General features: G+C 38.0%; 1 protein-coding gene across 1 annotated transcript in view; it reads left to right on the top strand.

Moving 5' to 3' along the window:
* The window catches only part of LOC128688713 (H(+)/Cl(-) exchange transporter 7), a 147234-nt gene that overhangs the window by 76765 nt on the left and 48126 nt on the right, over nt 1–22343 (top strand). Inside the window, exon 7 of the mRNA XM_070084596.1 lies at nt 13395–13572. Coding sequence (XP_069940697.1) covers nt 13395–13572 — 178 coding nt within the window. The remainder of the gene's footprint in view (nt 1–13394; nt 13573–22343) is intronic.

Raw genomic sequence — 22343 nt, forward strand, 5'->3', positions numbered from 1 at the left:
TGCTAGTGTTTGTGGATGATTGTGGAGAGTGATGTTGTGGCCTTTCTGGGCTAAGGTGCATGGTAGAGGTTCTGGAACTGAAGTTGATGATTGTATTGGAGTGTGCATAAATCAGTCAAGTCAGTCAGTCAGTAAATCAGTAAATCAGTCAATAAATCAGTCAAGTCAGTAGGTCAAGTAAGTCAGTAAGTCAGTTAGTCAATAAATCAGTCAGTTATCAATCAAACTCATATTTACTCAAACTGAACCGTGTTTAGTTAATTTTACGAAGTGTTATACAAAAATATGCTGCAATTCTTCAGTAGTGCTATAACCAAAACGTGCCAAACAAAACCGTGTTAAACTACGGTCTGCTGCATAGGAGAGTTATGCAAATTAAAATGAAGATATCAAGTTGGAGTTTAATTTTTATTTATTTTTTTATTTTTAGTACGGTGGAGCCACTGAGTTCGCATCACTGGATGTTAGATTTTTCGTATTTCAGACACTTTTTTGTGCGAAATTATGCTTCGAATTTTGGACCTTGTCCCAGGAATCGCATGTATCAGACATATCCACCCGCCAGGACGCTGCTTCAGTCTGGTTTTGTCACTGGTTCAGTGAGCATTCGTCTGAAACATTTCACAATTTTTGTACTTGTTTATTGATTGTGACCATGAAATAAGCCACCATGGGGCCCAAAGAAAGCTCCTAGTGCCACCCCTTTGGTAAAGGACAGAGAGAGAGAGAGAAGAATGTGCCTTCTTCAGTGATTCTATGATATGTACGATACCAAAGCAGCAGGAGTCGATAAAGGCTTTAGTTCCAGCCAGCGATAAAGTATAGCATTAACAGTGTATCTAGGAAGTTAAGTGATAGAAAAAGGATGACACGAAACTAAATCTTCCAGTTTTGTTGGAGGTATATAGGGCCACTGACAACACATGCTGCCCTGCATATCTTCCACCACCCTAAACCACTGCCAGCATCTCATTAACCACTTTATTTCTTTACATTCTTCACAATAACCACTTTATTTCTTTACATTCTCTATTATGTTTTTATACAGTATTTATTTAAAAATTACGTACATTGTTTCAGTGTGACTAGTAGTGTGTTTAGTGGTGGTGGCCGCACGCCACTGTATGGCTTATGATGTCAGTGGCCCTGATAAACCCAACAACAGCAACACCGCTAGTCACATACATAATGACGTATTTTATTCATTCTAGAATATGTACAGTGGACCCATGGATTTTGTAGTTGTTGGATTTCATAATATTCGGAAATACATAGTAATGTTTTTTCGTTAAAATATTGGCTTGGTGATCGTCATTGAGCTCAGAAATAGTCATTTGGCCCGAACGTGTCCGAGTGGCCCGACACACCGTTTACAGCCAGTGTTCCATTGTTTATCAGCCAGTGAGGACGATCCCACGTGTTCATACGATACATATCGTATTATTCCATTCTTTTTAGCGCTTGTAACAGCTAAATAAGCCACCATGGGCCCAAAGAAAGCTTCTAGTGCCAGCCCTTTGGTAAAGAAGGTGAGAAACACTATAGAATTCAAGAAAGACATCATTGCAAAAAATGAAAGTGGAGTACGTGTCGCAGAGCTGGCCATGTTGTATAACAAACCCCATACAACCATTGCTTCTAACATGGCCAAGAAAAAAGAAATCAAGGAAGCTGTTGTTGCAAAGGGTGCAGATATGCTTACTAAACAAAGATTACAAATACTGGAAGATGTGGAGACTTGGTGTTGGTGGGGATCAACTAGAAACAATTATCAGGAGATAGTGTTCTGCAGTCGATAATTTGTGAAAAGGCAAGCCTTTTCACAAATCCTGTAAAAAAATTGCCTGGAACTAGTGCTGATGTTAGTTAATTAAAGGCCAGCAAAAGGTGGTTTGAGAGGTTTAAGAAGTGTAGTGGCATACACAGTGTGGTAAGGCATGGTGAGGCTGCAAGTTCTGACAAATATGCGGCTGAGAAATATGTTCAGGAATTCAAGGAGTACATTGAGGCTGAACAATTCAAACTCCAACAAGTGTTCAGTTGTGACAAAATGGGCCTCTTTTGGAAGAAAATACCAAAGAGGACCTACATCACACAGGAGGAAAAGGCACTCCCAGGACACAAGCCTATGAAAGACAGGCAAACTCACATGTTCTGTAGTAATGCTAGTGGGGATTTCAAAGTGAAGCCTTTACTTGTATATCACTCTGAAAATCCCAGTGTGTTCAAGAAAAACATTGTCGCCAAGAGTAAATTGTGTGTGAGGTGGAAGGCAAACATTAATTAAGGCATGAGTCATGAGGAACATTTTCCTTGATTGGTTCAATAAAGTGTTTGGCCCCAGTGTGAAGAAATACCTCCTGGAAAATAAATTAGAACTCGAGTGCCTCCTGGTAATGCACAATGCTCCTGCTCATCCTCCAGACTTGGAAGAGAAAATGGTGAAGGAGTTTCGCTTCATCACAGTGAAGTTCTTGCCCCCTAATACCACTCCTCTCATCCAGCCCATGGACCAGCAGATCATTTCAAACTTCAAAAAATTGTACACCAAAGCAGTTTCAAAGGTGCTTTGATGTGACCTCAGACACTCACTTGACCCTAAGAGAGTTTTGAAAAGATCACTTCAGTATCCTCCACTGCAAGTAAGTTAGTTAGTTTATTCAGGTATACACAAATACAGTTACATAGAATTATCATACATAGCAGCATATGTGTAGAAAACCTAGGATAACCCAAAAAAGTCAGACAGAGTGACTTATTTCCATTGGGGTCCTTTTACTGGTTTACTGCATAAACCTTATAGGTAAGGCTTGGGAGGGAGTGACTTCCATGACTTTGAACTCTGCTTGGAGAAAATAGTGGCCAGAATGTGTCCAAGAGAGGGATTTTGAAGGGTTTGGGGCTTATCCGGATGAGCTATGTCAGTTGTGAAAAGTATTATGGCATTGGGACTTCCATGGGGTTGGATGTGAGTGGCGAGGATGTGGAAGAGTTGGTGGAGGACCACAATGAAGAGCTAACCACTACAGAGCTGCAAGACCTTCATCTGCAACAAAAACAGACCACAACTCAGGAAATTGCTTCAGAGGAGGAAGGTGCCTTCTTCAAAGATGAAGGACATTTGTTCAAAGTGGAGTGAGGTGCAAACATTTATGGATAAACATCACCCTGACAAAGCTGTTGCAGGCCGTGTTGACAACATGTACAATGACAATGTTGTGTCCCATTTTAGGGAAGTTTTAAAGACATGCCACATGCAGACCTCTCTGGAACACATTTTTGAGCGACAGGGGTCCAGTGACTCTCAAGCTGGCCCTAGTGGCATTAAAAAAACAAAGAAAGGAAGTAACTCTGGAAAAGGACTTGGTACCTGAAGTCATTATGGAGGGGGATTCCCCTTCCAAACAATAGTACAGCTCCATCCTCTCCCCTCCTTCCATCTCATCACTCATCAACAAGTCTTCAGTAAGGGTAAGTGCCATTTTATTGTTTTATACTGCATGTCTCATTGTTTTCTGTGTAGGTAAATGTATATTTAATGTAAAAAAATTATTTATTTTTAATACTTTTGGATGTCTGGAACAGATTAATTGGATTTACATTATTTCTTACGGGGAAAATTAATTCAGAAATCGTCAGATTCGGGTTTAGTCACTCTCCCTGGAACGGATTAATTACGAAAACCAGGGGTCAACTGTAATAGTATAATTATACAGTATTTTATATGGGCAATCATGAGTTACTGAGACACTGCTTGTGTCTCTCTCTGCTATAGCTAGCTCTGTCCACTTTGTAACAATGCCAAATGGTGAATTGAATATGTATATTAGAAAGAAAAAATAAAATAAAAATAACCTCCAACTTGATAACTTTATTTTAGTTTGCATAACTCTTATGTAAAGCAGGGCCCCACTTTACGGCGTTTCGCCTTATGGCATTTCGCTAATATGGCGATTTCAAATTATGACCAAAATTTGCTATACGGAAAGCTGTCTTCCAAATACAGCTCTCCCCACCTGGTTTGTTTACATTCTCCGTGAGCACATCTATTATGTCTGGAAACTTTCCAAAATTTCATGTGTTTTAAAGCTTTAAAGTTGTTGCATGTTTTATATGTACTTTGATAATTATGCTTATGTGTACCTGTACCTAAATATACTTTCACACTGTGCTGGCATGCAGGTACACATTAAAATCACTAAGTCTCTCTACTCATGAAGCCATAGTAATACTACGTAATAATAATCTCTCTTGGGCACATTAAATGTCTTACTTAATGTTAATATAGAAATTTTCATTAATCCATCTATGATATTTTCATCCAAATTATATAAGAAACACGTTACATAGCATATAAACATTATACATACACCCACAGAATAAAAATTGACACAAATATGAGATTTGTTTACAAAGCAGCTTTGTAGGAGTGTAGGAATAATTACGTTTTCTCTAGTCAAACGCTGGGGGATAACTGTAGATAAATACATGTATTCCTTTCATATGCCTTCACTCTATATATAGCAGTTCATAACCCTTGTGGGTTTAGTGCTTCTTTTTATTATAATTATAATTTGTAATAATAACAATTTGTAATAATATTAATAATTTGTCAGAGCATCATTCCTTCTAAAAATTACATGAAAATGTAAGTGTTTGTCTTTATTTATTCTACTGTACCACTGTGGAGACAACTTGTACACAGTGTAAGGTGTTTGTATGAATGTTTATGAAGCATAACCAGACACATCATCTGTTTGTTTACATAGTGGGTGGGGTGGCCAGGCAGGCTTCCTTACACTACCCTACCAACCACACAACTTTCTACAAATAAATACTTTTCACCTTTCACCCTACATTAAAACTACAAATATTTTAAGGTAAGTAATGAGTGTACTGTATATGCATTTTATCACTATGAAGCTTTAACCCTTTGACTGTTTTGGTCGTATATATACGTCTTACGAGCCACTGTGTTTGACGTATATATACTACTCATAAATTCTAGCGGCTTCAAATCAAGCAGGAGAAAGCTGCTAGGCCCACATGTGAAAGAATGGGTCTGTGTGGTCAGTGTGCACCATATAAAAAAATCCTGGAAATGCAGTGCATAATGAGAAAAAAAAACTCCGACCGTTTTTTTTTAATTAAAATGCTGATTTTGTGGTCTATTTTCGTATAGTATTTATGGTTGCATTCTCGTTTTCTTGGTCTCATTTGATAGAATGGAAAACATATTAAAGAAATGGAGGTGATTTTGATTGGTTTTACTATAAAAAGAACCTGGAAATGGAGCTCAAAGTAGGGGAAATGTTTGATTTTTGCTGATGTTCAAAAGTAAACAAATGATGTCATTGTCCAATAAATGTCCAAGTAGCCATTCTGATATGCAGTCATGAATGGGTTGACATTATTTGTACAATTATTACTGTATTGCAGTAGTCTGCATAACAGTAAATCGTCTATTTTTTGTTTGAATAAAAATTCAAAATAGAAAGCAAGAGTAATATCAGAGGGGCCTGGAGACATGACTGATGAACAAAGAAAATGTTATTTTAGAGCCAGGAATGTCTGCATTGAAAAAATTTTTTTTTTTTTTTTTAAATTTTGCGGCACCAGGAGATACTTCAGGATTGGGGGTTGCGACAGTCAAGGGTTTAAGCATCGTCATAGTATATTATGCTTGGGTGGGGGTGGCCAGGAGGGCTACCACACCTAACTTCTTACAGTAAATACTACTCGCCTTTTGTCCTACATTAAGACTTCGAATATTTTTAGGTAAATAATGAGTGTACTGTGTGTGTATTTTACTTACATTTTTTTTAATGTCTAGTTCTATTGCTAACTTAATATATGTTTGTGTAAACTTGTTATCTGGCATTTATATGCATTTATAAGTGGGAAAAAATGGCATTCTGCTTTCCGGCAGTAGCCTGGAACCTAACCTGCCGTATATGTGAGGCCCTACTGCATTACAGAAAGCAGTAAATAAGTAAAATACACATACAAGTTAATTAAGCTTGCAGAAAAATAGCTTATGAATCTGGCAATGTTTTGGTATAATTATCACCTTTGTAAAATTACTATAATTCTTTCTACAAAGAATTATTGACTTTGTCAATGGTCCAAGTCGGACCGAAACGTCGTCGTAAGCTTCTCTCTTTTATGTGCGGGTTATTTGTGTATCGTTCCAGTCACAGTATTGTGCCTTTTTGTTATTTGTGTATTGTGTATAGTCATTTTACAAAAATTATTTTTATGACGCAATGAGTAATACACATCTGAACTTTTTGTGAATTTTCAGAATTTTTTTTTTTTTTTTTTTTTTTTTTACCTGAGTGGGAGGAGCTAAATGAGAGGTGGAGAGGCCAGCAGGAGCATTCATTATATTGTTAGTCATCATGGGTGTCGGATGTTAGCCGTGGCGCTAATACATTGTGTAATTATGCTAATATTAGTAACAAAGGTTATCTATCACATTTATTACTTACTTATTAAAATTTTATTGAACACCATATTTGCTACCAGTCAATTTTACTTTTGTACATTAATCATTATTTTATACTTTTCATAACATTTTGTTACCAAATTTTCAAGTTTGTATATTCAGCTCCAACCTTTATATTATCCTTTGTACCTGTGTACCTGTCTGCCATCTTACTATCATATTATAACCAAGTCATTGCCATTGTTATTTTTTACTTATTATTCTTTTGGTCAATTTAAATCTAGTTATACTCTTGATCTTGTTAACAACCTATATCAGACCCTAGTGCAATTGCAAATACCATTTTAATTTGTATTTTTATATTATGTTTATACCTAGTTGTACTTTAGCTCATTCTAGCTCAATACATAGACAACACTAAATTCATTATATTAGACCTTAGTGCAATTACAAGAGTGAGTCTGGTGCCACTTGTAATTTGTTTTTTTTTATAGTATTAGTTTATACCTAGTTGTACTTTAGCTCATTCTAGCACAACACATAGACAATATCAATCTCATTATGTTTATTAGTGACTATACTCTATATGACCAAAGTGCTTTAGCATATACTTATCCAAACCTCCCACCACTACAGAAATCAGTATTAGAACTCACCACGTAATACAGGATATAAACAACCACTATTTAAACCTAAAAGATGAATGATCACGTTGACCCTGATCTAAACCTCCATAATTTAATACACAATCAAAACTTATTGGAAAGTAACTGCCTTTATTACACAGCATCACAAGCCATCACTATCCTGAACACTGCTCAAAGTCTATCAGTTCTTAACTACAACATCAGGTCCTTAAGCAAACACTATGATGACCTCCTGGCACTCCTTGAGTCACTGAAGACACCCTTCTCCTGCATTATTCTTACCGAGACCTGGCTTAAGCAGGACACAATTGATATCTACTCACTACCAGGATACACAGCAATCCACAACTGCAGACCATACCAAGTTGGAGGTGGTACTGCAATCTATTACTCTAACCAACTATCTTGTATTAGCACTAATTGCTTCAGTGATGAATATGGGGAATACATTTTTGCTAATTTTACTGTAATAAACCTCAAGACGCCTATAACAATCGGTGCCATATACCGGATACCCCACACAAACATCCCAAACTTCATTGAGAATCTAAAGTCACTAATAACAAACAGACAAATGAACAAGCACCACCTTCTCTTAGCTGGAGACTTCAATATCAACCTTGGCCTACCAGATGATCAGACTGTAACTGATTTCATCAACAATATGAACAACGCACTTCTCATACCAACAATAACTAAACCAACCAGGCTGACTGAGACAAGTGCAACCATAATAGACCACATATGGACCAATATACTAGCCCCCCTTAAATCAGGGATAATCACAGACAGCACTACTGACCACTACCCAATCTTCCTCTTAACAAACATTAGTAAGCCATCACTCGAATACAACAAAGTTTCATTTAGACTCCATGACGAGGCCTCAATAAGGAATTTCACAGCAGACCTAGAGACTGTTGACTGGCCTAAAGAATTCTCCAATGCCAATGGTATTGACGATTGGACAGACATTTTTCTTAACAAAATACTTAGACTATACAACAAACATTGTCCTATAAAAACGAAACAGATCACGAATAAACAGCTTGGTTGCCCATGGCTAACCAGCAGCATTCTGAAATCCATTGATAAGAAACACCAATATGAAAAGCAATATAGACAGGGCTTAATACACAATATTCAACAGTACTCACCAAATTAATAAAGAAAGCCAAACAACTGTACTACTCCAGCAGATTCACTGACACAAGAGGAGATATAAAAAAGACCTGGAAAGCACTTTCCCAGATTCTGGGGACCCACAAACTGAAAAAAATCAAGAATATTGTTCTAACTAAACCTCATGAAACACCACTGCATCCCACTGATACAGCTAACACGATAAACAACTTCTCAAACATAGGATCTAATCTCGCCAGTAAAATCCCACTTACCAATGCCCGTGCCGGGGACTACCTAGATGGGAATTTCCCAAATTCCTTCTATCTTGTACCAACTGAGCCCACGGAAGTCACCGCGATCATAGTCACTTAAAAATAACTCGGGGATTCTGTCTCACGTCCCACCATTATTGTACAAGTGAGCAGCCCATGTCCTTTCGCATGCTATTACATTACTTTTTAAAAAACAAGTCACTAGAAACTAGCGCTTTCCCGACACTACTCAAGACAGCAAGGGTTACACCAATACATAAAGGTGGTGACCCTACAGACGTAAACAACTATAGGCCAATATCAAACTTACCATTGCTATCCAAAATCTTCGAGAAACTCGTGCACAGGAGACTATATTCATTTATAACATCACAAAACGTACTCAACCCTTGCCAATTTGGATTCAGGAAAAATAAAAGCACTAATGATGCAATTATAAAAATGCTAGACCTGCTTTACACAGCATTGGAAAATAAGGAATATCCACTAGGAATTTTTGTTGACCTAAGAAAAGCGTTGGACACAGTAGACCACGGCATCCTACTCCACAAACTTGACCACTATGGTATAAGAGGCCATGTGCTTGCATATTTTAAATCCTACCTTCCTAATAGGTATCAGTATGTCACCATTAAAGACACAGCCTCATCAATACGGCCACTTGATACTGGAGTTCCGCAGGGAAGTGTCCTTGGACCCCTGCTCTTCCTCATTTACATCAATGATCTTCCAAACATATCCCAACACCTGACGACACAACTTGTGTCATCTCCCACCCTAATCTTGCCACCCTCAACACCATTGTTAATGAGGAGTTGCTCAAAATATCGACTTGGATGACAGCCAATAAACTTACACTTAACACTGGCAAAATCTACTATATTATGTTTGGTGGCAGAGCAGGTGTTGTGCAACTTAACATTAAGATCGACAACACTCTAATTGCCAGACATAATGAGGGAAAATTCTTTGGCCTATACCTCGACAACAACCTAAATTTCAGCACCCATATCCAACACATAACAAAAAAAGTATCCAAAATGGTGGGGTTCCTCTCCAAGATACGATACTACGTGCCGCAAACTGCCCTTCTCACACTATACCATTCACTTGTATATCCATACCTCACCTATGCTATCTGTGCTTGGGGTTCAACTGCAGTAACACACCTAAAGCCAATAATAACCCAACAAAAAGCCGCAGTAAGAATAATCACTAAATCCCATCCCTGGCAACACACACCCCCACTCTTCATAGATCTAAACTTACTCCCTGTTCAGAACATCCACACTTACTACTGTGCAATCTATATCTACAGGACCTTAAATTCCAATATTAGCCTTGACCTAAAACGCTTTCTTGATAGTTGTGACAGGATCCACAGGCATAACACCAGACACAAACATCTCTATGACATTCCCTGTGTTCGACTAAACCTTTACAAAAATTCAATGTATTTCAAAGGACCTAAAATCTGGAACACCCTACCTGAAAACTCTAGAACTGCAGACACGTTCATCACTTTCAAAACTACAGTTAGAAAACATCTTATCTCCCTGATCCACCCCGACAACTAACTACATGATAACCACCTGGTGGTTCACAATTACACTCACTCACCCACTGACTATAAACCCAGAAATACTAATCTTAATCTTAAAATAATAAATCCTAACTAGTCATAAGCTTGCCTATAATACTCCAATATAGACACTTTGTATTGTGCCAAAACAAAAGCATTCACATTGCTAAACTCACAAATTATGATGTAGTCACTTAGCCTTAATACCATAATCTGTAAGGATTTAATGTTAAGAATTAATCTAAGTCTGCTCGAAATGCCTAGCCATGCTAGGCGTCCTAGTGGCCCCCTCTGTAATTAGTATTTTATAACATGTAAACCACACAATACCCAAAACCTGTAAACCTCACATTGTAACCCTTATAGAGAATAAACTTGAATTGAATTGAATTTATTCCAAATTGATATAAGAAACACGATAAATACCCGAGAACTGTAATAAAGATGCTGCAGTGAATAATATATGCCATATGTGAATGGAGTAGACGGAGGCTGCTGCTCTGGGATAAGATCATAAGATAGATACATTTTTCTCGTCTACACCTCTGGTCTATAACAAAAGAAAACAGTGGGTACATCAGGCAGACACTCCTAGATCACTCTTGTCATACGAAAAAACCCAGAAATAGTGCGATTTTCCTTTTTTTTTTTTTTTTTTTTTTTTTTTTTTTTTTTTTTTTTTTTTTTTTGTCATATTCTATGCTCTCTGTCTCATGGCATCTTAAGAAAAGATTAAACTCAGTGAGCAAGGTATGTCAATGATGATAATAATAATTTATAATAATTTATTATAATATTAAATAATTGCTCAGGAGCACTTCAGTATCATATGTACGTATTTCATGTAGGTTTCGTAGCACTCTGAGCGATTATTATTTATTATTATTATTATTATTATTATTATTATTATTATTATTATTATTATTATTATTATTATTATTACTACTACTACTATTACCATCGACATACCTTGTTCACCGAGTTTAATCGTTTCTGAAGCTGGCACGATTCGCCGAGAATGTAAACACACTTACGAACACACCATCTAATCTCTTTACTGTGAACTTCTTTTATACTTCTTCCATTTTCCTCTTCTTTTTCCTCTTCCAAGTGTTGCTGCACTTCTAAATCTATCTTCTGCTATGGGATGCACAATAAAGTAGTACACATTTATAGACGAAATACGTAGTCTTGGAGATTGTTTGATGCTGAGACATATCACTAACCCCTTTACAATGAACTTTTTTGTACTTCCAATTTAATGTTGTTTTCAGGAAATTTGTACAAATATGTAGTCTTGGAGACTGTGAAAGCTAGTGTACCGAGTGGCAGTAGGAAGGAGATTGAGATGCTTGATACTGCGCTGCCCATTCATGACCCAAGTTCTCGTACAGTGTTCAATAACTACTCATCAGAGAGCCCATCGTAACTCCAAGTTGTTGGTAAATGAGTACGTTGGTAAGTGAGGAGAGGCTGTGTTGAAGGGTGGAGGGCGGTGAGGGATAAAAAAAAAAGTGACCTCGACCATTACAGAAATTGTTACATGCCTGAAGGGTACCTATAGAGGATCGCTCTTATCCTATGCAAAGGCTAAAAAAAGTGCAGTTTTCTTGAAAAAAAATTTTTCCCAGTAATCAGCTATGCACGCATTTCCTGGGATATCTCAGGAGAAAGTCATTGACCTGTTTCATGTTGTATTACCGTTAATAATAAGGGGTGATTCCTCGATTAACGACGAATTCGTTTACCAATGTGGTCTTAGGAATGGACCACTGTCAGTAAGTGAGGAGAGGCTGTATATAAAACGTATATAATGACGTACTTGTTTACTGATGACTTGGACTTAAGACGGGCTCTCTGACCAGTATGCATACCAAAATAATGCATATTTGAACTGATTTCCTTTATTCTGTTTATTACAATATACAGTGCACTGCTGTATAAACACTTAAAAATATACCAGAAATGTTACAAATGGTGCGGAGGTGACATTAAAACAATATCAGAGATGGTTGACACAAACCCACTACCATTATAGTATGCTCCTCACTTAGCGACAAATTAATTTACCAACATGGTTTTAGGAACAGAACTCTGTCATTAAGTGAGGAGGGGCTGTATTACACATACTATTTTTGTGTTACGATGGCATCTAATAGTAGTTGTGATTAAAAGAAATCTTTAGTTCAGTTGTGAACTCTAAGGAGAAAGTGTTGAATGAATTGAAAGTGTTACACCAGCAAACACTAAAGCTATAAAAAAATGTGATAACCTGGAATAACATGGAATAACTTTTACTTATGTGCATTGAAGATCAAACTAATCACAATGTGTTTTAAGGTAAGTAATGAGTGTGCTGTTTATGCAGTTTACTTTTCTATTTTTTCATTTTAGGCCTAGTTCTATTGCTAACCTATGGTAGTAGCCTGGAACCCACTGTATAAGTGCAGCCCTCAGTACCAGTCTGAGTAGGAAATCTTGTAATGCAGTCAGCTCCTACATGAAACTATTCTTTGTGAGGTTTTGTAAATGCAACTGAATAAGTTCATCGAAAATTTAATAGAATGTATTATAAAGGCCTTTCCATGTGCTGTTCAATATTGAATGTTTTTTTTTTTCAATTGCATTGTACAGATTAACTTCATAAAAGAGCTCACTATATTATTGACTTTGGTAATAGCAGAACTTGATTTTCAGCATGTTCTCATGAATGCTTTATAAATAATCTTGGACATTTATTGGTTTTGTATGAGTAAATTTGTATGCTGTACATTTTAAGGTAGTTTCATTTCATATAATGTAAAATTTTATTAGTGCATAGGTTTATTTCTGTTTTATGAAATATAAACAGTGTAGCCAATACCAAGGAGGTTGTGCTGTATGCTGTTGTTGAGGTAAGCTTGTCTTGTCTGCCTTATTGTGATAATATTTGTGGATTTCATATTCACAGAGAACTCTTGATATATAATTAAACCCTATGAATACTGAGGGGTCCACTGTATATCAGTAAACCAAGACAAAACTAAACAATCTTCTGCTGTGGGTGCCCTCATTATTGTTCATTATTGTTCATTCAATGGCTGTCATGCCGGAAGTATGCAGGCTCTGCGCTTACTGCCTCTAGGACTCAAGTATGGTTAACTGGTTTTATTGAATCCCTTCATAAATGTTACCTTGCTCACATTACAACAGTATGTTTACTTCATTAAATTTTTCTAGGTTACCTCCATCTCTCTCATACATTTCAATAACGATAAACATTAACAAACAAAATATTTTTTATGAAAAGGACAAAATTAATATTGGCCTACAATTTACAGGAGGGTCCCATGATTCATTCTGGAGCTGTAATAGCAGCCGGTGTATCTCAGGGGAAAACGACTTCTTTCAAACATGACTTTGGAGTTTTTGAATACTTTAGGGAGGACCATGAAAAGCGAGATTTTGTATCTGCCGGTGCAGCCGCTGGTGTTGCTGCTGCTTTTGGTGCTCCAGTCGGTCAGTGGATATTATGATAATTGTTTATTACTATGTAGCTAACATTGAAGTCTCATGAAAATTTATGTACAAGTATAGGTCATCAGTGTTGTGTTGTAATAAAGCACTCTCATACTACAGTAGGGCCCCACTTATATGGCAGGTTAGGTTCCAGGCTACCGCCGTAAAGCGGAAATCGCCATCAAGTGGAACACCCCATTTTTAGACTTATAAATGCATATAAATACTAGATAACAAATTTACACTAATATATATTAAGTTAGCAATAGAACTAGGTATTAAAAACAATAAAAAAGTACAATACACATATAGTGCACTCATTACTTACCTTAAAATATTTGTAGTCTTAATCCATGGTGAGACAAGTAGTATTTATTGTAAGAAATCAAGTGTGGTATATATGGTAGTCAGCCGGGCTACCATACCAGGCCAACTCATCCACACATAACATTCTATAAAATTTAAGCATCGCAGAGCGATAAAATGCATAGACAGTGGAACCTCTACTTGCGAGTTTAATCTGTTCCATGACATTGCTTGCAACTGGATTTGCTCGTTTGCAGAGTCGATTTTCCTCATTTAAATTAGCTGAAATGCAATTAATCTGTTCCAGTAGAATTCTGTACTTCAATAATTTTGCTAATATCAACTCTACGGCTTATTTATCTATCTCACTTCATCTAATATGACATAATAAACAATATAAATAACATAGAAACCTGATATATACTCTAAAATTTATAAAATATGTCATTCATGTAGTGGTGTGGGCGGTGTCGGCGGTGGATGAGAGTTTGTCTGGAGACCGGGCAAAATACTTCATGAATAATTTAGCTAATATCATCTATACAGCTGATTTATCTATCACAGTTCATCTAATATGACATAACAAACAATATAAATAACATAGAAACATGATATATACTCTAGAATGAATAAAGTATGTCATTATGTAACAGGTGGAGGTGGCCACAACCGCTCCCTCTTTGTTGTGGTAAACATTGCCATCTAGTGACGGCCGTTTGAAGCTGTCTATTATAATTATTATATGTAGTACATTATTATTATATATCTTTTTTTTTTTTCAACAAGTCGGCCGTCTCCCACCGAGGCAGGGTGACCCAAAAAAGAAAGAAAATCCCCAAAAAGAAATTACTTTCATCATCATTCAACGCTTTCACCTCACTCACACATAATCACTGCTTTTGCAGAGGTGCTCAGAACACAACAGTTTAGAAGCATATACGTATAAAGATACACAACATATCCCTCCAAACTGCTAATATCCCGAAACCCCTCCTTTAGAGTGCAGGCATTGTACGTCCCAATTCCAGGACTCAAGTCCGGCTATATAAAAATAACCGGTTTCTCTGAATCCCTTCACTAAATATTAACCTGCTCACACCCCAACAGATCGTCAGGTCCTAAATACCATTCGTCTCCATTCACTCCTATCGAACACGCTCATGCACGCCTGCTGGAAGTCCAAGCCCCTCGCCCACAAAACCTCCCTTACCCCTTCCAACCTTTTCGAGGACGACCCCTACCCCGCCTTCCTTCTCCTACAGATTTAAATGCTCTCCATGTCATTCTACTTTGATCCATTCTTTCTAAATGGCCAAATCACCTCAACAACCCCTCTTCAGCCCTCTGACTAATACTTTTATTAACTCCACACTTTCTCCTAATTTCCACACTCCGAATTTTCTGCATAATATTTACACCGCACATTGCCCTTACACATGACATCTCCAGTGCCTCCAACAGAATCCTCACTGCTGCATTCACAACCCAAACTTCACACCCATATAAGAGTGTTGGTATTACTAAACTTTCATACATTCCCTTCTTTGCCTCCATAGATAACATTTTTTGACTCCACATATACCTCAACGCACCACTCACCTTTTTTCCCTCATCATTTATATGATTACCCTCATCCTTCATAAATCCATCCGCCTACACGTCAACTCCCAAGTACAGTGGACCCCCGCATAACGATTACCTCCGAATGTGACCAATTATGTAAGTGTATTTATGTAAGTGCGTTTGTACATGTATGTTTGGCAGTCTGAAATGGACTAATCTACTTCACAATATTTCTTATGGGAACAAATTCGGTCAGTACTGGCACCTGAACATACTTCTGGAGTGAAAAAATATCGTTAACCGGGGGTCCACTGTATCTGAAAACATTCACTTCTTCCATACTCCTCCTCCCCAATTTGATATCCAATTTTTCTTTATCTAAATCATTTGATACCCTCATAACCTTACTCTTTTCTATGTTCACTTTCAACTTTCTACCTTTACACACACTCCCAAACTCGTCCACTAACCTTTGCAATTTTTCTTTAGAATCTCCCATAAGCACAGTATCATCAGCAAAAAGTAACTGTGTCAATTCCCATTTTGTATTTGATTCACCATAATTTAATCCCACCCCTCTCCCGAACACCCTAGCATTTACTTCTTTTACAACCCCATCTATAAATATATTAAACAACCATGGTGACATTACACATCCCTGTCTAAGACCTACTTTTACCGGGAAGTAGTCTCCCTCTCTTATACACACCCTAACCTGAGCCTCACTATTCTCATAAAAACTCTTTACAGCATTTAATAACTTACCATCTATTCCATATACTACTTGCAACATCTGCCACATTGCTCCTGTATCCACTCTATCATATGCCTTTTCTAAATCCATAAATGCAATAAAAACTTCCATACCTTTATCTAAATACTGTTCATATATATTAACTCACTCCAAAAATTTTTTCTTATTTTCATTAAAATTTCTTGACGGTGCCTCTCCCACTCTATCATCTGCTCTCCTTTTGCACTCTCTCACCACTCTCTTCACCTTTCTTTTACTCTCCATATACTCTGCTCTTCTTATAACACTTTTGCTTTGTAAAAACCTCTCATAAGCTAACTTTTTCTCTTTAATCACACCCTTTACTTCATCATTCCACCAATCACTCCTCTTTCCTCCTTCCCCCACCCTCCTATAACCACAAACTTCTGCCCCACATTCTAATACTGCATTTTTAAAACTCATCCAACCCTCTTCAGCCCCCCCACTACTCATCTTTGCACTAGCCCTCCTTTCTGCCAATAGTTGCTTATATCTCACCCAAACTTCCTCCTCCCTTAGTTTATGCACTTTCACTTCTCTCCTACTTGTTGTTGCCACCTTCCTCTTGTCCCATCTACCTCTTACTCTAACTGTAGCTACAACTAAATAATGATCCGATATATCAGTTGCCCCTCTATGAACATGTACATCCTGGAGCCTACCCATCAACCTTTTATCCACCAATTCATAATCTAACAAACTACTTTCATTACGTGCTACATCATACCTTGTATATTTATTTATCCTCTTTTTCATAAAATATGTATTACTTATTACCAAATCTCTTTCTACACATAGCTCAATTAAAGGCTCCCTATTTACATTTAACCCTGACACCCCAAATTTACCTACTACTTCCTCCACATACATATTTTAAGAAAAAGAGGATAAATAAGTATACAAGATATGATGTAGGACGAAATGACAGTAGTTTGTTGTATTATGTATTGGTAGATAAAAGACTGTTGAGTAGACTTCAGGATGTACATGTTTATAGAGGGGCCACAGATATATCAGATCACTTTCTAGTTGTAGCTACACTGAGAGTAAAAGGTAGATGGGATACAAGGAGAATAGAAGTATCAGGGAAGAGAGAGGTGAAGGTTTATAAACTAAAAGAGGAGGCAGTTAGGGTAAGATATAAACAGCTATTGGAGGATAGATGGGCTAATGAGAGCATAGGCAATGTTTCTCCGTCACCTGAGATACCCAATAACATCCTGGTATTTTTCAATGTTTTACTTCCCGTGTATACAATAATATCCAATACCAGGCCACTGCCAGTCACAGAGTACAAACAGTTATATACCAAAGCGTTTCCTCTTGCTCGGTATATACTGCTTGAATGACAGTCTACCTTTGAACAAAATCAAAGACTTGTCAGTTGCAAGATTCTTGAATGGATAAAAGTATATGTTGAACTTACGTTTGAGATACATAAAAACATTTTCAATCTTGTTTAACCTGTCACTTCTGTCAGGCCTGGTTTTGTCAGAGAAGTGCAACATACATAACAGTAAGATAAACCTATTCACTGGGATGATTTCATTGAAGGCCGGGGTACAAATTAGCCGATCTGTGGACCAGTATGATTTTATATTATGCTTATAGACATGAGGCATAAGCATTATTGTTCCGAAAAGCAAATACATTTCAGCAACAGTTGTCTCTTTCCATCGGAATAGTCTTGACTGTGGTGATATGATCGTATTTGCCATGGTGTACTCAAAATACTTGCTACTTTCCCTGACAATTGTTTCCATCAAGGGCTGGTTAAAGAATAGTTCAAAGAATTCCAGTTCATTTGCAGTGTTTCCAAGGGAACAAGTTGGTAGAATTCCACTCTGAGAGTCGTCAAACTGGTGGGGCTTGGGAACAAAATTGGGATTTTGTTGCCAATCCCAGATACGGTTTGCTGGTGGATACTGGACATCATAAGCTGGTTGTGGTGGTAATTGCGGTTGTGGTGGGGCGATGGCTGACGCTCCGCTTTGTCCTTGAGCTGAGGAGTCAGCGGCGTGGGTCCCAGCCTGGGCTTGTGAGTCATGCATGGCCGTGGCACTACCATCACCACTACCACCATCACCACCAATACCACCACCTACTGATGTCTGTCGTCTATCCATGTCAAGTGTAGCCACATCATCCTTACTTTCACTGTCTATTCCTGGTGTAGGGCCACAGGATGTTCTCCGGGATTTACTGCATCCCCTGGGCATTGCATAGGGAACATTCCCCCGAGTGCATGTGGCGGCGTATATACCGACACTTCACTGGTGAATATGATTCCTCACTATCACTACTCGAATGATCGTCAAGAGCAATAAAATCACAATCCACATCACTATCGTCATCATTACTGAAGTCTAAGGCCTGGCCACGTGAAAATATTAGTTTTCTCTTGCGACGAGGTACAACTGAACATGACTGAGACGTGCCCACACCAGAGGTAGAAGGTTGAGGATTGTCAGGATTTTCTGCACTATTTTCAATATCCTGGCCATTCCTTTTGGTCACTAATTGTTCAAAGCCATAGAATTCGTCTTCATTTCCACTTCCATTAGAGTCAGAACTTTCAGATAGGAAGAGGAGAGTCCCAATTCGCCTTGGAGTGAGAGCTGCCTTGCGACAAGGCATGGTGAACAAAGGTAACTGAGGCAGTGTTCCCACAATGCCATGCAGGTGCCTAGAATTTTTGTTTACGGTGCACACATACCACGCAGACCGGTTCTCTCAGATGTAGGCCTACCAGCCTTCTCGCGCTAAATTTGACGCCTCTAGAATTTTTGCGTACATCTAAGGTTTGGACCCCTCAATGTATAGTCACAGATCTACGGCATGGACCCTTAAAGGGGTAATAAACAAGCCACATCAGCTTCCGTGATTTGTTCTTTCTTTGCCAGGATAGAAGTGATTGCTGATTTGTTTTTGCCATACATCCTGGCAAGTTCCAGCACCTGAACACCCCACTCATATTTTTCTATTACTTCCTTCTTAAATTCCATCGTGTTTCTCACTTTCTTTACCAAAGGAACTTTACTAGGAACTTTCTTGGAGCCCATGGTGCCTTATTTCACTAACACTTAATAAAAAAAAACTACCAAAAACAATGGATTTTAAGGAAATGTTTGGATGAATACACAGAGTATATGCTCACTTGCCGACAGACAAAGGGAGACTGACTCACTTACGGGCTGACGCATCTAATACAGCTGATATACGAGGCAACGGCCGAAATGTGGTGTAAAATTTCAGCCGAAAAACTGCCTAAATACGAATCAGCTGATAAAAGCAGTGGCCAGAAAACGAGGTTCCACTGTATATGCTTGTCTATGCATGTGTAGTGTGACCTAAGTGTAACTAGAAGTAGCAAAATGCACCTGAACTAATGCTTGTTTATAAGACAGAAAACAGACACCAGCAATCCTACCATCATGTAAAGAAATTACAGGCTTCTGTTTGACACTCACTTGGCAGGACGGTAGTACCTACCTGGGGGTTGCTGTCTACCAACCTACTACCTAGGATTATAATATATAAATAATGTAAGTAAAATTTAAATTGATGACACTCTGCTTTTGAGAGATTCTGAATAGAAGTTGCAGAGGTTGGTTGATGAGTTTGGTAGGGCATGTAAAAGAAGGAAATAAAAAGTGAATATAGGAAAGAGTAAGGTGATGAGGATAACAAAAAAATTAGGTAACGGAAGATTTGATATCAGATTGGAGGGAGAGAGTATGGAGGAGGTGAATATATTCAGATATTTGGAAGCGGACATGTCAGCAGATGGGTCTATGAAAGATGAGGTGAATCATAGAATTGATGAAGGGAAAAAGGTGAGTGGTGCACTGAGGAGTCTGTGGAGACGAAGAACTTTATCCATGAAAGCAAAGGGGGGAATGTATGAGAATATAGTTATACCAATGGTCTTGTGTGGGTGTGAGGCATGGGTGGTGAATGTTGCAACAAGGAGAAGGCTGGAGAAAGTGGAGATGTCATGTCTGAGGGCAATGTGTTGTGTGAATATAATGCAGAGAATCCATAGTTTGGAGATGTGCAGGATTACCAAAACTATTATCCAGAGGGCTGAGGAGGGATTATTGAGATGGTTTGGACATATAGAGAGGATGGAATGAAATAGAATGACTTGGAGAGTGTGTAAATCTGTAGTGGAGGGAAGGTGGGGTAGGGGTCAGCTTAGGAAAGGTTGGAGGGATTGGGTAGAGGAGGTTATGTGTGAGAGGGGCTTCGATTTCCAGCAAGCATGCTTGAGCGTGTTAGATAGGAGCAAATGGGGACAAATGGTTTTTAGGACTTGACATGCTGTTGGAGTGTAAGCAAGGTAACGTTTGTGAAGAGGTTCAGGGAAACCGGCAGGCTGGACTCGATTCCTGGAGATGGGAAGTACAGTGCTGGCACTCGGAAGGAGGGGTGTTAATGTTTAAGTTTTAAAACTAGTGTAAGCATGCCTGTAGCAAGACAGTGATGGAGTGAATGATGATAGAAGTTTTTCTTTTTTGGGCCACCCTGCCTTGGTGGGAAACGCCCGAAGTCACTTAGCGATGTACTCGTTTAGAAATGTTATAAATGGTACATAGGTGACATTAAAACAATATCAAGGATGGTTGACACAAACCCACTACCATTATAGTATGTTCCTTACTTAGCGACGCATTCATTTACTGACGTGGTCTTGGGAATGGAACTCCGTCGTTAAGTGAGGAGAGGCTGTAATAAAAAAAATAAAAATTTAAATTCAAAATCTTAGAGAAGTAATAACTTGCCATAGCACTTCTCAAATCTGTTCAGTCATTCATGAGTGTACACATTTTAGATATGAATATTGTTTTGTCTATCAGAATTATCTCAGGAATACCTCCTATTCTCCACTGGAAAATCTATATGTATAAAACATGAATGTCTTTGCTTGCAGTCCCACATAAATTGTATCTAGAAACAGTGTCTATAAAAGAGGTGTTTGCTTTGTGTCTTTAAATCATACACTGTTGTACCAACTTCACACACTTTCATAAGACAAGTTATACTTACAGTATCTACTTTATCTAATTGTGACTTTCTCTTATGCTTCACTAATGCTTGACAAACTACACTAATGCTTAACTATATTTGGTACTACCACTGACACCTGTATTGCTCTCGAAGCTAATAGCTCATTTCTTTGCCTTGACACATGCATCACTCTTACCACTGTTACCACAGAAACTACAAGTGTTTATTTACTATCCTTAAAAGACATATCCAGACATATCCATTGTAATAATTATATAATAAATATCAGCATTATGTGTATCACTTATAAATAAATAGTCAGCAAGGTATGAGTGGTTGAGGCAGCGTGGGGCAATGGTGGTTGACCAGAGCATAAGTGGCTACAAAACAACTACCCCTCAAGGAAGGTTCCTTGATGTTGGTGAGGGGCTCTTGATTTAGGGAATTGGATCTGTGCTCCAGTTCCCCGAATTAAGCCTGAATGCCTTCCACATCCCCCCCCCCAGGCGCTGTATAATCCTCCGGGTTTAGCGCTTCCCCCTTGATTATAATAATAATAATACAAAACAACTAGCAGCACACACTTCACATCACTTCACTTTCAGCCAGATGCTCACTTGAGTGGGCAGATGATCTGCTCCTTAACCAAGCCATTTAGAACAAATGTTATATGGAATTTTAAACCCTAAGAACCAAATCCAAATATGATGACTTAAGAAATATTAGCATACAAAATAACACTGTGCCAGTGTATTAAAATTGAAGCAGAAGTTTTCTTACTCGTGAAAGCCAAGGCAGATTCTCGCAAGCTGTACCTAATGGTTTGAATTTTGGTTGGGTGTCAATCTTTAACCCTTAAACTGTCCAAACATAGATCTACGTTTTTTCAACATTTGAAAGTATGTAAAAAAACGTAGATCTACTTTTGGAGCACTACGCATGTGAACGTAGATCTATGTTTGGACAGTTTAAGGGTTAAGTATACACTAAAATCACAAGTTGAACTTCCTTCAACTATTTCCTGATCAGCCAGGCTACGGTGTTTGCATATGGCTGTATGCAATAAGCAACAACACCTTTACTATTAACTAGAAAGCCTGGTCCAAGACCAGGCTGC

Source organism: Cherax quadricarinatus, chromosome 13 (genome assembly GCF_038502225.1).
Source record: "Cherax quadricarinatus isolate ZL_2023a chromosome 13, ASM3850222v1, whole genome shotgun sequence".
Lineage (NCBI taxonomy): Eukaryota > Metazoa > Arthropoda > Malacostraca > Decapoda > Parastacidae > Cherax > Cherax quadricarinatus.